The sequence below is a fragment of the Argopecten irradians genome, chromosome 12, assembly GCF_041381155.1.
Source record: "Argopecten irradians isolate NY chromosome 12, Ai_NY, whole genome shotgun sequence".
NCBI classification, from domain to species: Eukaryota; Metazoa; Mollusca; class Bivalvia; order Pectinida; family Pectinidae; genus Argopecten; species Argopecten irradians.
The window spans coordinates 26,332,518-26,347,785 of record NC_091145.1 but is presented as its reverse complement, the minus strand read 5'-3'; the positions used below and the strand labels follow the sequence as shown (position 1 = coordinate 26,347,785).

At 36.9% G+C, this 15,268-nt stretch overlaps 1 protein-coding gene across 1 annotated transcript in view; it reads left to right on the top strand.

Moving 5' to 3' along the window:
- Nucleotides 1–4,245, top strand: part of LOC138336680 (uncharacterized) — a 44,368-nt gene extending 40,123 nt beyond the window's left edge. The window contains 1 exon segment of the mRNA XM_069286216.1: nt 2,087–4,245. Coding sequence (XP_069142317.1) covers nt 2,087–2,254 — 168 coding nt within the window. The 3' untranslated portion in view covers nt 2,255–4,245.
- Nucleotides 4,246–15,268: the final 11,023 nt, after the last annotated feature.

Below are 15,268 nucleotides of genomic sequence, written 5' to 3'. Positions count from 1 at the left end.
TTGTACTTATTGACAGGGTACAGAACTTCAGCCCAGTATGATGCCATTCTATTGTATGTTGTACTTATTGACAGGGTTACAGAACTTCAGCCCAGTATGATGTCATTCTATTGTATGTTGTACTTATTGACAGGGTACAGAACTTCAGCCCAGTATGAAGCCATTCTATTGTATGTTGTACTTATTGACAGGGTACAGAACTTCCAGCCCAGTATGATGCCATTCTATTGTATGTTGTACTTATTGACAGGGTACAGAACTTCAGCCCAGTATGATGTCATTCTATTGTATGTTGTACTTATTGACAGGGTACAGAACTTCAGCCCAGTATGATGTCATTCTATTGTATGTTGTACTTATTGACAGGGTACAGAACTCCAGCCCAGTATGATGCCATTCTATTGTATGTTGTACTTATTGACAGGGTACAGAACTTCAGCCCAGTATGATGCCATTCTATTGTATGTTGTACTTATTGACAGGGTACAGAACTCCAGCCCAGTATGATGCCATTCTATTGTATGTTGTACTTATTGACAGGGTACAGAACTTCAGCCCAGTATGATGCCATTCTATTGTATGTTGTACTTATTGACAGGGTACAGAACTTCAGCCCAGTATGATGCCATTCTATTGTATGTTGTACTTATTGACAGGGTACAGAACTCAGCCCAGTATGATGCATCTATTGTATGTGTACTTATTGACAGGGTCAGAACTCAGCCCAATGCATGCATCTATTTGTATGTTGTACTTATTGACAGGGTACAGAACTTCAGCCCAGTATGATGTCCATTCTATTGTATGTTGTACTTATTGACAGGGTACAGAACTTCAGCCCAGTATGATGTCATTCTATTGTATGTTGTACTTATTGACAGGGTACAGAACTTCAGCCCAGTATGATGCCATTCTATTGTATGTTGTACTTATTGACAGGGTACAGAACTCCAGCCCAGTATGATGTCATTCTATTGTATGTTGTACTTATTGACAGGGTACAGAACTCAGCCCAGTATGATGCATTCTATTGTATGTTGTACTTATTGACAGGGTACAGAACTCCAGCCCAGTATGATGTCATTCTATTGTATGTTGTACTTATTGACAGGGTACAGAACTTCAGCCCAGTATGATGCCATTCTATTGTATGTTGTACTTATTGACAGGGTACAGAACTTCAGCCCAGTATGATGTCATTCTATTGTATGTTGTACTTATTGACAGGGTACAGAACTCCAGCCCAGTATGATGCCATTCTATTGTATGTTGTACTTATTGACAGGGTACAGAACTTCAGCCCAGTATGATGTCATTCTATTGTATGTTGTACTTATTGACAGGGTACAGAACTTCAGCCCAGTATGATGCCATTCTATTGTATGTTGTACTTATTGACAGGGTACAGAACTTCAGCCCAGTATGATGTCATTCTATTGTATGTTGTACTTATTGACAGGGTACAGAACTCCAGCCCAGTATGATGTCATTCTATTGTATGTTGTACTTATTGACAGGGTACAGAACTTCAGCCCAGTATGATGCCATTCTATTGTATGTTGTACTTATTGACAGGGTACAGAACTCCAGCCCAGTATGATGCCTATTGTTGTACTTATTGACAGGGTACAGAACTCAGCCAGTATGATGCATTCTATTGTATGTTGTACTTATTGACAGGGTACAGAACTTCAGCCCAGTATGATGCCATTCTATTGTATGTTGTACTTATTGACAGGGTACAGAACTTCAGCCCAGTATGATGTCATTCTATTGTATGTTGTACTTATTGACAGGGTACAGAACTTCAGCCCAGTATGATGCCATTCTATTGTATGTTGTACTTATTGACAGGGTACAGAACTTCAGCCCAGTATGATGTCATTCTATTGTATGTTGTACTTATTGACAGGGTACAGAACTTCAGCCCAGTATGATGCCATTCTATTGTATGTTGTACTTATTGACAGGGTACAGAACTTCAGCCCAGTATGATGCCATTCTATTGTATGTTGTACTTATTGACAGGGTACAGAACTTCAGCCCAGTATGATGCCATTCTATTGTATGTTGTACATATTGACAGGGTACAGAACTTCAGCCCAGTATGATGCCATTCTGGCTATATCTACAACAAGCACAACAACAATCTGGAGATATGGAAGCCGCCATGGAAACTTCGAAGATTATGAATGAGTTACGACTCAAAACCATGAAGACGGAACAACTACAACCCACAAAGAAATCAGGTTAATACCAACAGCTTCAGATTCTGTTGTCCAACAGTCTACACTAAAACACCGTACAGTAAAATTTGCCTTAGCAAACAATCTCTGTATAATATCAATGATCTACAAGGCCATTACTCCCTCAGGTCACAATTGGTCAATTACTGTACAAGTTGACCTGTGTATAAACACCATCTGGCTATAAAGACAATTTTTTCTTTGTCTCCTAGTTGGTCTTTGTTGACAGGTTAATGCATTAGTACTCACAGGAACTTGTAACAAATTACAACAATGTTGTCTTTTATACAGTTAAACCTGCTGTAAAGGACACCTTTATATAAAGGACATTTTGCTATTTCTCTTTGGTCTCCTTTAGAGTCTGGGTTTACTATCAAAACATAAAACCACAAGCCCTCCACCTCTGGGTTGCGAGTTCGAATCCCATATGGGGCAGTTGCCAGGTACTGACTGCTGGTTGGTGGTTTTTTCTCCGGGTTCTCCGGTTTTCCTCCACCAACAAACCTAGCATGTCCTTACATGACCCTGGCTGTTAATAGGACATTGAACTAATAAAACCCAAACCTGCATTATTTTGTGTAATTTGGACCAAGTTTTGTGAGATACCTGGGATACCAGTGGGTTTTCTGTAGCCATGCACATACAGATGGCATTTATTGTACTATACATTACGTGTAGTTTTTGGAATTACTTGTGAATATAAATGTCTTTTGTCTCAGGTCTATGAATAGGTTGTGAATGTGCCAAAGGGTTGGCCAATGAAACATTCCAAAGATGGGAACTTTTTTCCCCAAGCTATTTAGCTACAATTTAAGGTTGAATGAAGGGGTTACATGTATTTGAACAAATGTAAAATGAAGGGGTTATTTGATCTTATGTTAGAAGTTCTAAATGAAGGGGCTATTTTTCTGTGAACTATGACATTAATATTTTTAATTCGATTAAACTTGATTGAAATCAACTTCTTCAATATCAAGCATGAATTTTAAATACATGTATTTAAGAGTGTTTTATGGCACACAGTTTCTTTTAGATATGTTTGTACAATGTTTATTCTAAAACTAATATTTATGTAATGAAGCCATGAAGAAAAAAAGGGTAACTGTATTTCACTATTTTATTTTTACATGTAGGTTCGGGGTCTAGTGAAATATAAGGAATTGAACCTGGACATGCCTTGTATAGTTTTAAAACTTAATGATTTATATATAAGTATACAAGATAAGTCCTAAAACGATTTTTTTTAATTGAAGCTTTTTTTCTTATGTTTATTCTTATTCTGATCTATTATCGAATTATGCCCCTTTACATACTTAGATACAGTCTATGGAGAATGCAAATACTTCATTTGTTAAGAATTTCTCCTCCCCAGATCAATAAAGTGCTAAGGATTATTACAACAAACAGTCAATGTTGTTTCTTATTTTACAAATGATTAATGTTTCACATATTTGATGGTTGTGTTTCAGTTACATTCCATTTTTTGTTAAATTATTGTATTCATTGTTATTGTACTTCAGTGTGTTTGTTTGAATTATATGGAGCTTTTTGTGTTGTTGTCTCTCTGATTTTGGTTTTGTTGATTGTGTGTGTATTGCCAGTTGCTGAGTGAAGAGTACATGTGCCACAGTACGTGTGCCCCTATACCATTAATTAACCCCAGTTTCACACAGTTTTAGTTTTAATTTGCACACAAATGTAGTTAGCACAATTAGATTTAAAAGGTGTGGGTTCCCAAATCACGACAGCAAACTATTCCTGATTAATTATAAAAAGGTAATTTGTATTAATTTCTTTGGTGGGTTTATGTAGTTTTTTCTCTCTATTTTTGCGCTAATCTTGAAAGATGAAAGCTACAATATATCTTTGTATTTTTTTTCCTATTTTTCCCATCAGGGAAAAGTAAAAGAAATTTTTAAATGGAGTTTGTTAGATAGTAACAATTCCTTGTGATTGATGAGTGTGACAGTAGTCCGCTTAACTTGCCTATATTATAATATAGGCTTAACTTGCCTATATTATAATATAGGCATTAACGGACTAGTGTGACAGGGGAGATAACTCTATTAGAGTTTCTGTGTTCCAGTGTGATTTTGGTGTGTGATTCTGAGTGGACTATGATTGATAACACGAGTGTTGACACGAGTGTTGTGATTTTGTCATTGTTATATAACTTATTCAATTCTTTGATCTTTTTACATTCCTGTTGAATAAAATAATGTGAAGGATATAAAAAGTGTTTTATTTTTAATGTGATAACAGGGCTGAATACACTGATGAACAACTGCAATGTATTACTCACACTAAGTAGTTTATAGAACTATATTATTACTAAACCTAAGTTAGCTTTACGTTTTCATCGTCTTAGAATCATCTATAGTACTGATGGCTTCAGTTTTTGATTTGGACAACTGAAACGAAAGCTAGACTAAACAAAAACATCAATATAAAGAAAAAAACCAGGGAGTTCAAGAACATTAACCAGATCGAGATTCATTTAGAATGATAGAATACCTTAAAAGCCTATCCTTAATAATGAATTCATTACGGTCCTGTTGTCGGATTGAGATGACGAAAATATCTGGGTCCGGTTGTTCAAAAGGTTTAATCAATTTATTAGTGAAATTTTCATTTCTGATTTGCTGCAAATCAAGTTTTTATATCTTCTCTCAAATCTTACGAATCTGAAAGTTTTGTAAAGTTGGTATTAGAAGAAATTATTTTTTTTAAATGTAATTGGTTTTATTAATCTTTGAACAACAGCTGGGCTCTGGTGCGATAGCAGCCCATGAAAATTACAAAATAACGTGTGTTAGTTATATCAACTACACACAGCGTTTCCAAGAGACACAATATAAGTGCGATTTATCAATAAGACATAACGAAATTATATTTCTGTCAGTGCTAACCGACTGAAAGACGTCATGGCGCCATTGGAATAAAGATAGATTTCATATGTGTTATAAGTGGTCGAACATTTGGACAAGTTATTTTTTCTTCAGTATTCTATTGAAAATCATAAAGTTTGATTAATAAGCTTTGGCAAAACATCCAATTCTCTGTATGATGCCATATAAACGTTAGTTATATCTACATATATATATATATATGCAACACAGAATTTACGCACTGCAGAATTCTTGTGTTATTGTGCCTTATTTATGGGAACATACCTGCAGAAATCACTTTACAATTACTAATAACAATGTGAAAAGTTGATAAATTGTAGACCACACTTAAGCTCATGGTCTGACCGTATGTACTCATTTCAATGCTAGATTTCTATATTGAATTTTGACAGTACTACCTAAAACCATTTTCAGATCTTTGTACTTTTAACATTAAAACCTATGCACTGTAAACTTTTCCGAATGCATAAACATATTAAAAGATCTTCATGATTCGTGAGTATGAAAAAACTGTAAAACTTTCGGACCGAACTATTTGATTGCCATTTCTTTTTAGAAAGGTATCTAGGTAATGTTTTTGGGGAAACGCATTTTTAACGACGGTGGGGGTATATAATGTCGAGAACCGAATAATGCTCATTTCATTCGAGAGTTATCTCGCTTAGAGTGCTACGTGACTAGCTATAGGGGCCCTGTTGGACTCATTGCTCATAAAATCGACCCCTGATTGAAGTAACTTTTACCAGTAACAACTGTATAACTATCATGTCTGATACACACGTATGAAGAACAAATAAACTAAACATGTCAAGAAAGTACGTACATCTGGGTGTGTCTCTTTGGTAGGGGTGTGTCCGAATCTGAGAAAGAATGTCTTTCAAATGGAGTTCTTATCCCTGTAAGATCATTTTTACACAACACATGCCCGTTAGATGCTGTGCACTTATTTTAGAGAGTCATAATTGAGTACAATAAGTACGATGCTATTGGTAGAATTTCTGGCAACTGTTTTCTCGTGCAACCACACGGAGAGCAAATTCAGCGATAATAAATCTGGCTAATATTTGCATGATCAGTTTTTGAGAATTCCGATCACCCGACGTCAGTCTTCTGTATTTAATAGATGTACATGTTTTGTAGATACTGAAAGTGTTCCCAAAGGTTACATGAAATGTGATATACAATGTACCATCCTCGATATTCCAGAGCTCATCATCAGCCAAAGGCAATGTATGGGACAGCAGATGGGACAGGTACTTTGGTCCTTTGATCTAAATAAGAATTGCATCACGGTACATTTTGGTTGGCTGTATGGTATTGAAGTGGGTGTCGCACTTTACATAATCTTCATAAGGAAGACTCTGTAGGCATGTGATTGGTCAGGGTTTTTTTTCTCTCCTGAAATGCAATTTACTACGACTTTATTCCAGAGTTTGATATACCTGTTACCTCTTACCTGTTACCTCTTCTTAGACACCATAGTTAGCTGGTTCCAGCTAGTTGTGGCGCGTTTTGTTCATTTACTAGATTGTTGTCCGGTTGTGCCATATAAAAACTGGGGTAAAACTTGCATGGTACTGAATTCTAGTGAGTGTTCAGTCGATTTTTAAACGAGTTTAGAGTAGGGGCTTCTACTACGAAGTTTGGAAGGGAGTTCCACGAATCTACCACTCGCTGACTAAATATACTTTGTGTGACTTTAGTCCTGCTCTGTTTCTTAAAGAGTTTTATGCTATTACCTCTAGTACTAGCTGAAGACATTGTAAATAACTTGTCTTTATCTAGTTTATCTATTCCATTCAGAATTTTATAGACTTCGATCACATCGTTCCTTAAACGTCTGTATTCCAAAGTGGGAAGTCCCAATTTCTTAAGTCTTGAATAAACATAAATATAACGACAGAGATGGAACTCATAAACAACTTAGTGCTCCCTGAGATATCCGTGTGCTGTTTAAAGTATTCACCAACATGATCATTGTATGTGGAACGCAATTTCTTCAATTTGATATCAAACTAATGAAACCAGGCCATATAAATGTTGAACTTCATGGATTACACATCTAAAATGCAATCCCTAGAATGCGCTGATCATGCGCATTATGTGCAACGCAAAGCGATTAATAGCTTTGATTTGGGTTGTCGCATTTCAATCAATTTCGTTCAATGACTGCTACAGTTTCTAAAATATGAACGAGAACTCGATGTCTAAAATGATTTGTAAAATTGTATAATATTATGATAGTGTTTTGAAAACGTAACAAGCACCACTGACCGCATTTTAGAATGGTTTTGGCAACAGTAACTTTCATATGAATCTGCCAATAAATTTTGTCCATATTCCATGTTATAGGCAAATTCCCAGCAGTATCGCTTCGGAGAGGAGAAACTAGTAGGTGTTTAAGATGCCGCCGATAGAGCTCAAATCTGATATCATACTTGAAATAGGGAGGATCTAGTCCTATTACCATCAATAAGCAACCACTTGTTTTCGAACAAATCTGTCGTCTGATGCTGCAGGTGCAGCTGTCGTCTGCTCGCGTTTGCCGGCACGTGCGCAGTCAGGTGGTTCTGAAGCGTCATGTGACGCCTCCACGTGAAAGTGCGTAATTTTACACTTTTTTCTTTTCTGTCTCAAATCATTTCATAATTCACTTAATTTTCTTGTTATGAGTATTTCTTTGAGTTTTGGGTGAATGCCAATGTGTGAAGAACATACGCAGTTTCATTATAATCATAATATACAGTTGTCTGACTTTGATATTAATTGACAGGGATGTACTGTCACTTGTAATCTTGCGAGTTTGATATTTCAGTTGTTTTCATTAAGATTAATTATGAGAAACACAAAATTCATTTTAGATAAAAAAGCAAAAAAGGGAAATGATATGGATCGTCAACAAAACAGTAGATAGTTTTGCGAATATTATCTTAATGAATCTTTAAAAATGTTACTCAACAGACTTTCGTTTTTGATGTCTGCTGGCCAATCTTAACAAGATCCTTCATTGAAATATAGACAATGATTATAAATTATACCGCCCGTAAATTGGGTTTTCAGAATTTTTCCACATCATTTTGAAATGGCTCTCCGGTTGCATCTTCTTATTATTTCCAGTGTTGTGAAAGTCTTGGAAATATTTTTATTTATTTTTCTGAATTATCATCCATACTCCATCTTCTTTATTATAGCAGCACATGGTCGCTATTAGTCTACAGTTTGACGGTATAATATATCCGGAAATTCTCGGGACCTGCACCGTGGGCTTACACGAGTGATTAAGTAAGAAATATATATGTGTGGGTTAGGTTTATGGGGTGAAACAGTTACGGCCTATATAAAACATTCGATGTGAATAAGATATGAATAAGCCGTTAAATTTGAAGTAGAAAAAAATCATTCTGAAGATACGTAAAGACTTTGGAATGTGAGAAGATGGCTATACCCACCTACATAACGAGATTTTTTGTTTCAAAATGCCTCCCTAACATTTCTATGTGCATTATCTTGCATATAATGTTTTGATTAATGAAATACGAATGTACCAGATGTGTAAACATTTTTTTCCGCATGTAGATGTATGTGAGGGTACACTGTATCCGCACGCGCGCGCGTGGGAGTATCCGATGTCCCGGAAGCATCCGTCTTCGACGATACGTACCCAGGTCATCATGAGACCGTCACGAGCGTTCATTCCAAACGAAAAGAAACCATCTGTTACTGTACTAAGTACCTAGTGACAGGGGTTCTCGAACTATGACGGAACGGCTTGTCCTAGATTAAAATACTTGTTACTACATGATCTTTGTTATCGGCTGTTTTCCTTGATTGTCTGTCACCACTAAACCAAAAAGAAACGACATTCACCTAAGTTGTGTGAGAAACGTGACAAGTGTGAAGACTCGAAGTTCAAATTTGCATTTCTGGATGAGTGAAAGGTCTGCATCCGCAACCTACGCTGTTCACATGTCACACATAATCTACTTGGTTCCCTGTTTCTGTGACAAGTGTTGCCAGAGTGGAAGGACACACTAAATCTCCCACACCACGTGGTATGCCTTTATTTAAATCTTACTTAATTTGCTGTTGTAAGCTTGAATATCACAGATTTTGCGTGATCGTAGATTTATTTAACTGCCTAGTAATGGATAAAATAGATTTATCAGTAGATATTAATCAGATATTAAATATCTGCTATTTTTTCATAGTTGAAGGTAAAACGTGAGAAACATATCATGTTTTATATATTAGAAGATCTAGAACAAGTATGTAGTACGAATAACCGTCCATGTAGTTTTTGTTTAATAGAAAAATCGCTTGCAGCATAGAAACTTCTCTCAAACATTCCTGTCTAACATTTTCGTAGTTTCTTCTTAATCATCTACATTCGTATCTTGGCTTTCACCTTGGGATGTAAAATTATCAAGGAAAAAACAATCACGAACAACGTGTGATACCACAAACTGAATCCGGCTTGATTACACGACCGAGAGAATGTGCGTGCATTGCCGTATTTGTAAACTTCCTAGTGTTAAACTCACGTGCATAAACCGTGCACATAGGTCGGCGGGGATAGCTAATTAATGGCTGTTATCTGTCAGCATCACATTAGGAACCATTTATAAAGTAGATAACGTCCCCTCCCTTCGTAGTCTGGAAACCATCCAACTCTTACCTGGTTACGTAACTGTTTGTAATAGCAGGTAATGGTAGCTCCGCCGTAAACAAATTACTTGTCCTATGTCTACGTCTCGGTGTTTACAATTGAGATGTTTAGTCTAGCGGGATTCCATTAAAACTGCCTCTCTTTATAAATGCACTAGAAGTTTTTTCATAATCATTTTTTTTAAATAACGTATGTTTCTCTTCGTCTCTGAATTTACTTTCTTTGATGTTTGTCAATCAGAATGCCAAATGATCTGTACAATTATTCAGATTTTTGTTATTTCCGATATAGATCCGGTTACTGTTAACATGTACTTATGAATGTAGAGAATCATCAACAAAGTATCACAGCTATATCCATCAAAATGTATATAATTTGTCCACAATTAAAATCGCAATTCTGAATAAGCAAATGATCATTTTAATGTAATTTTCATCAATGTTTCCAGTACTTTTATCGAAGTTTGTTAATACTAATTATATATAATCAGTCCTTTCTGCATTTTTAACAAGTTAACAGAGTCGTTTGGACGTACCAGTCGATCGGTGGCTTCAGCCATTTTGACCCCTCGCGACAGCACTAAGAGCTGTCTAGAGATAGATCAGATTTGATCGTTGCTTCTGGAAATAGCCAAGAAGAGACCCGCCTATGTTATCTCGGCTTCATGAGTGTTTAGTTTGCATGCTTACATGCCCGGGTTAAGATCCATTATCGTTCGTCCCTTTGGTCAAATTCACACAAACATAATCCCGCATGAAAACACCACGCCAGAGCCCAGACAGGGAGATCAATATTTGTCCAGGCTCAGTAGCTGTTTTTTCTTCTCGCTTTCGACTGTGACCCCATGAATTTATAAATTATAGACTTCGACAAGTTTCAGAAAAACACTTTGATATTTCGATATCTTCCATTTAAGTTGACGTGTCACTAGAAGTACACTCTTTCTGACGCCGGTTACTATCTGAGCTTGGCCATTAAAGATGCACGGAGGAATTTCCATGATGTTATAAACTGCAGAAATCGTGAACGTAAGATTTCCCAAAGGAAATTAACGTAGCATTTTGGACACTTTACATTCACTTTACACTTTCCAGTGAAGATTTGCCTCAATAAGGATTGCTATCGATGGATTATTACCAAAAACGTAAAGACACTCAAGGATTTTTGTTAAGGCGATATTTTTCTCACTTCCGTAATGTTACACTCGTCGCCGATATAACTACGTGGTACTCCTTTAACGATGACGTAATTAGCGTTTTGACGGCGATATCAAACCAGAAAATGGTATCACGTGTACTCTTGTATCGGTACCACGTTTACAATGACTGAAAACGAAACCATTACCGGCTTATGAGACATTTGTCGTTTGAAAAAAAAGACATAAAGATTGGAAATCAAATTGTTGTGGAGTTCAAATTGATAGTCCAAGTCGGAATTGACTTAATTATCCACTCCTCTTCAATTTAGTTTTTATAAGTTGCTTTGAAACAGCCTTAGTGGTCCTTCAAGTGGGGCGTTAGAATTGTACCTGTTGTCCCCAGTGCATGCTCGTAATAGGTCACTAAACCTGCTATCTTATCTTTTGTTTTCTTCTTAACTGATTTTGTTCTGCCTTTTCAAACCGCTTCACTCATGTCATAATCAATAAAGGTGGCTGTTGTCTGTTCCTGCTTAGTGTTCAGCAAATTCGGGGAATACGCAATACCGCATGACATTGCACACATGGGAGGCCGTCCTTGAATGACCCTGATTGTTATAAGGACATGTCTCAAATCATTTTAGAATACAGTTTAAAATCGGGAGGGAACCTTCTGAAATTATAAACAAAGCTAAACGTGCAATTATCATATGGCAGTTCACAACAACTTGCGAGATAAAGAAAATGGAATTCGTGCAATGTTATTTGTCATTTAAAACGTCGATAATGAAAAGAGGTTAACACGAAGTTATTTTACAACGACCAATTAGAACGTTGTTTGACTAAAGCGTTAATGAGAGACATTCGTGCTCAGAAATTTGTTGAGCAAAAACCAATTACGATGAAAATCTGTTGGCAAACTGATAACCAATGTGCAATGTCCTTGTTGAACATATCCTTGGTTAAGATAATCTAGAGGTTGCAGATTTTATCTCCTGGCTATCCTCTTAATCTGTTAAATTCAGTCCAACAAGTAATTCAAAGAGTTATCAAAATACAACCTTCAACAATACTGTCAAACGACTGATTTTCGAGTGCGAATTAACTTGGCGTATTAATTCGCGTGCGATATCGAATTGCGAAAATAAATTGTCGCGTAAACGTTCAATTCCATCAATAAATAGTCAACTATATTTAATGAAAAGAATAGTAAAAACTAAAAACACATAATATATGCGGTAAATAAACAGTGGGGAAAGCCCTTAGAGCTGAAACTGTATGTATTACTTGTTTGATATAATTGACGTGTAGACTTGATTTCTTTTCAGGTTTCCCTCAAAGCAAGCCATCACCACGCTTACGAAGACTATGTGCCGATCCTGATTTATTGTCTGCCTTGAAAGAATCTTTCTCAGAGCCAAAAACTGGTATGCTCTACTTTTCCTGACGACTTTCGAACACCAAATATATACAAATCCTATAAAGGTCGTCGTGTCTGTCTGTGATACTGTCTCCTGTATCCTGTGTTACAGACAGGAAATTGATATCCCCCATTCGTGTTATGTATATTTTGTGTTGACAGTACGAGTAAATATGGTCCTGACGAGACGACCCTCACAGATGATATAAATGTAACATTTACGATAGATATGTGACCCGTGATTAAAAGGAACTGGTGACAGGTAAACAACAATCATTTGCTTAACTTTTTTATCGTTTGATAGTTTTGAATGATTATATATAACTTGTTTGTGTTTTCTGTACTCTAAAATCAATAAAAGTTTGCTTTGGAAAAGAAATACTAAACGTTTATATGCGTTTTCTTTCATATCAATGATTTCTTATCATTTATGTTTTCTAAGTTATTTTCGCTGTAGTTCCTCTTTCCATTTTTGTCTCCTTTGGCGTGTTCCATATTTGGCGTGTCCGTAGTTCCTAGTCCATATGTCCTTCTGATAACCTTTTGAAGTCTTTCATTTTTCTGTTGTTTCCAATGTTCCTCTTGTTGCCTTCCATTTGTTTGCTGTCCCCAAAACTTCCCGTTGGCGTCTTTAATTTGTTTTGTGTCCCCAGTGTTTCTCTTGCTACCTTTTATTTATCCTCAGGACTTATTTTTGTTGCTTGTGTTACTCTTTGTCAAACGAAGATCTTGTTATTTCATTCCAGATTGACCAGTGTCGCCTTCGCTCTGATGGTTATATTTCATTCTGGGTTTTATCATTTTCACACGTTTTTTTTTTATTCTCAGTAACCCAGTATCAGCAATAATGCATCGTCGTCTGGGTTACTGAGGACGACGTTTTTTTGTGACCTCCTCCCACACTCCCTCATCTCCTGATGTCAACCGGTTCAACATCAATATTTCGTTAAAATTATTTCGCTAAAATACGTACGTTTATTTGCCCTTTTCGGCCATTGGTGATATCAGGACTAAGTGAACTAGTGGAACTTGCAAACCCCTGACAGTTTGTCCATATTTTAAATTAAATGAAATAGCTATTTACACAAGGTTTTTTTTCCATGTGTCATGCTTGCACTATGTATACAGTTGTATAGATCTGTGAAGTGATATCCATTTTCTGTCCTTTTTTTCCTTTTCTATCTTTATGTTAATTGTTTATTAATTAGTTTATATACCATCCCTCTTCATACCCTTATCCCCCTTTACTTCTTTCCCCCCTCCCCATCTGTTTTTTTCTTACCCCCCTGCCCCCTTTTCATAAATGATAATAAAAAACAATGTAATTTCTAGTGTATGAGAGGAAAATGCCAGAATGGAAGGAAATTGGAGTAATGTGCATGTATATGTGGAAAATGTAGTCTTTGTTAAAACATTGTTTGGAATATCAGGACTAAGTAAGCTTTGTTTTTTAAGAACAGAAACAATGGTTTCACTGTGCAATGTCACAAAATTGCATTGCAGATCTGACCTTTTTATATATTGTAGTCACGGCGATTCGAAGGCTATGTTACAAGATACCCTTTAAAAACGGCAAATAAATGCAGCGCTGTTTCGTGTTCTGAAATCTCGTGTGTGTTGTGACTTTGGTTTGATGTAAGAACTCGTTCGATTTATTAACCATACATGAGAACTAAGATGTGTCTGTATCCCAGTACATTGATTTTACACGGACTTTGCATGTGTAACTGTAGTTAGTATACCTGCCTGGCAGCCTCCGTCGTGCTGTAATATCCTTAGTCCTTCCCGAACGGACTAATTAGGAAAATAATGGCGCAGAGCTCTGTACCGTTATCCGGAACACAACACAAGGTGGTATTGAAATGGTGTTGAAATTTTGCACTTTTTGTATTAGAACTTAGCCCTGCAGGTAGGGCGTAAGAATTGTACCTGCTGCCCCTATTGCATGATCGTAAGAGGCGACTAAATTTAGGATCTTATCTTTTCTCTTCTTCCTAACTGACTTTATCTTAATGCCTCCCTTGGCACCGCCTCATTTTTGGCCTTGAGTTGAGCGTTCGCCTCTGTGAGGAAGTCTTTGGGTTCTGTCCTCTGGCCGGGACACACCAAAGTCTATAAAAGTGTTTCTGTAGTTTCTGCTTCTGCTTAGCGCTCAGCATACCGGGAGTGGGACGACTGGTTCACCCGTTTTCAGTATAGTGTGATCGGGTGGGGTGTGTTGCTTGGTGTCTTCGGCGGCATGCTTCATTGCTATAGCACTATAAAAAGGGCAACAGTTCCACTATACAAGAAGATCGTAAGAGGCGACTAAATTTAGGATCTAATCTTTTCTCTTCTTCCCAACTGACTTTATCTTAATGCCTCCCTTGGCACCGCCTCATTTTTGGCCTTGAGTTGAGCGTTCGCCTCTGTGAGGAAGTCTTTGGGTTCTGTCCTCTGGCCGGGACACACCAAAGTCTATAAAAGTGTTTCTGTAGTTTCTGCTTCTGCTTAGCGCTCAGCATACAGGGAGTGGGACGACTGGTTCACCCGTTTTCAGTATAGTGTGATCGGGTGGGTTGTGTTGCTTGGTGTCTTCGGCGGCATGCTTCATTGCTATAGCACTATAAAAAGGGCAACAGTTCCACTATACAAGAAGACACAACATGAATATACCGCCCCAAAACACGCATCTTGCACAACATACACGCAACACACCACATACACGGGAGGCCGTCCTTACATGACCATAGCTGTTAATAGGACGTTAATTAATTAAACAAACAAACAAAATATATTAGAACTCAAACGACTCTTATTCTTACCACTATCGGTCTTTCTAAATCTAGACAAATATACTAAAATATATTCAAAACCTTGCGCAAATGAAACATGTAAAGACTAGAAAGA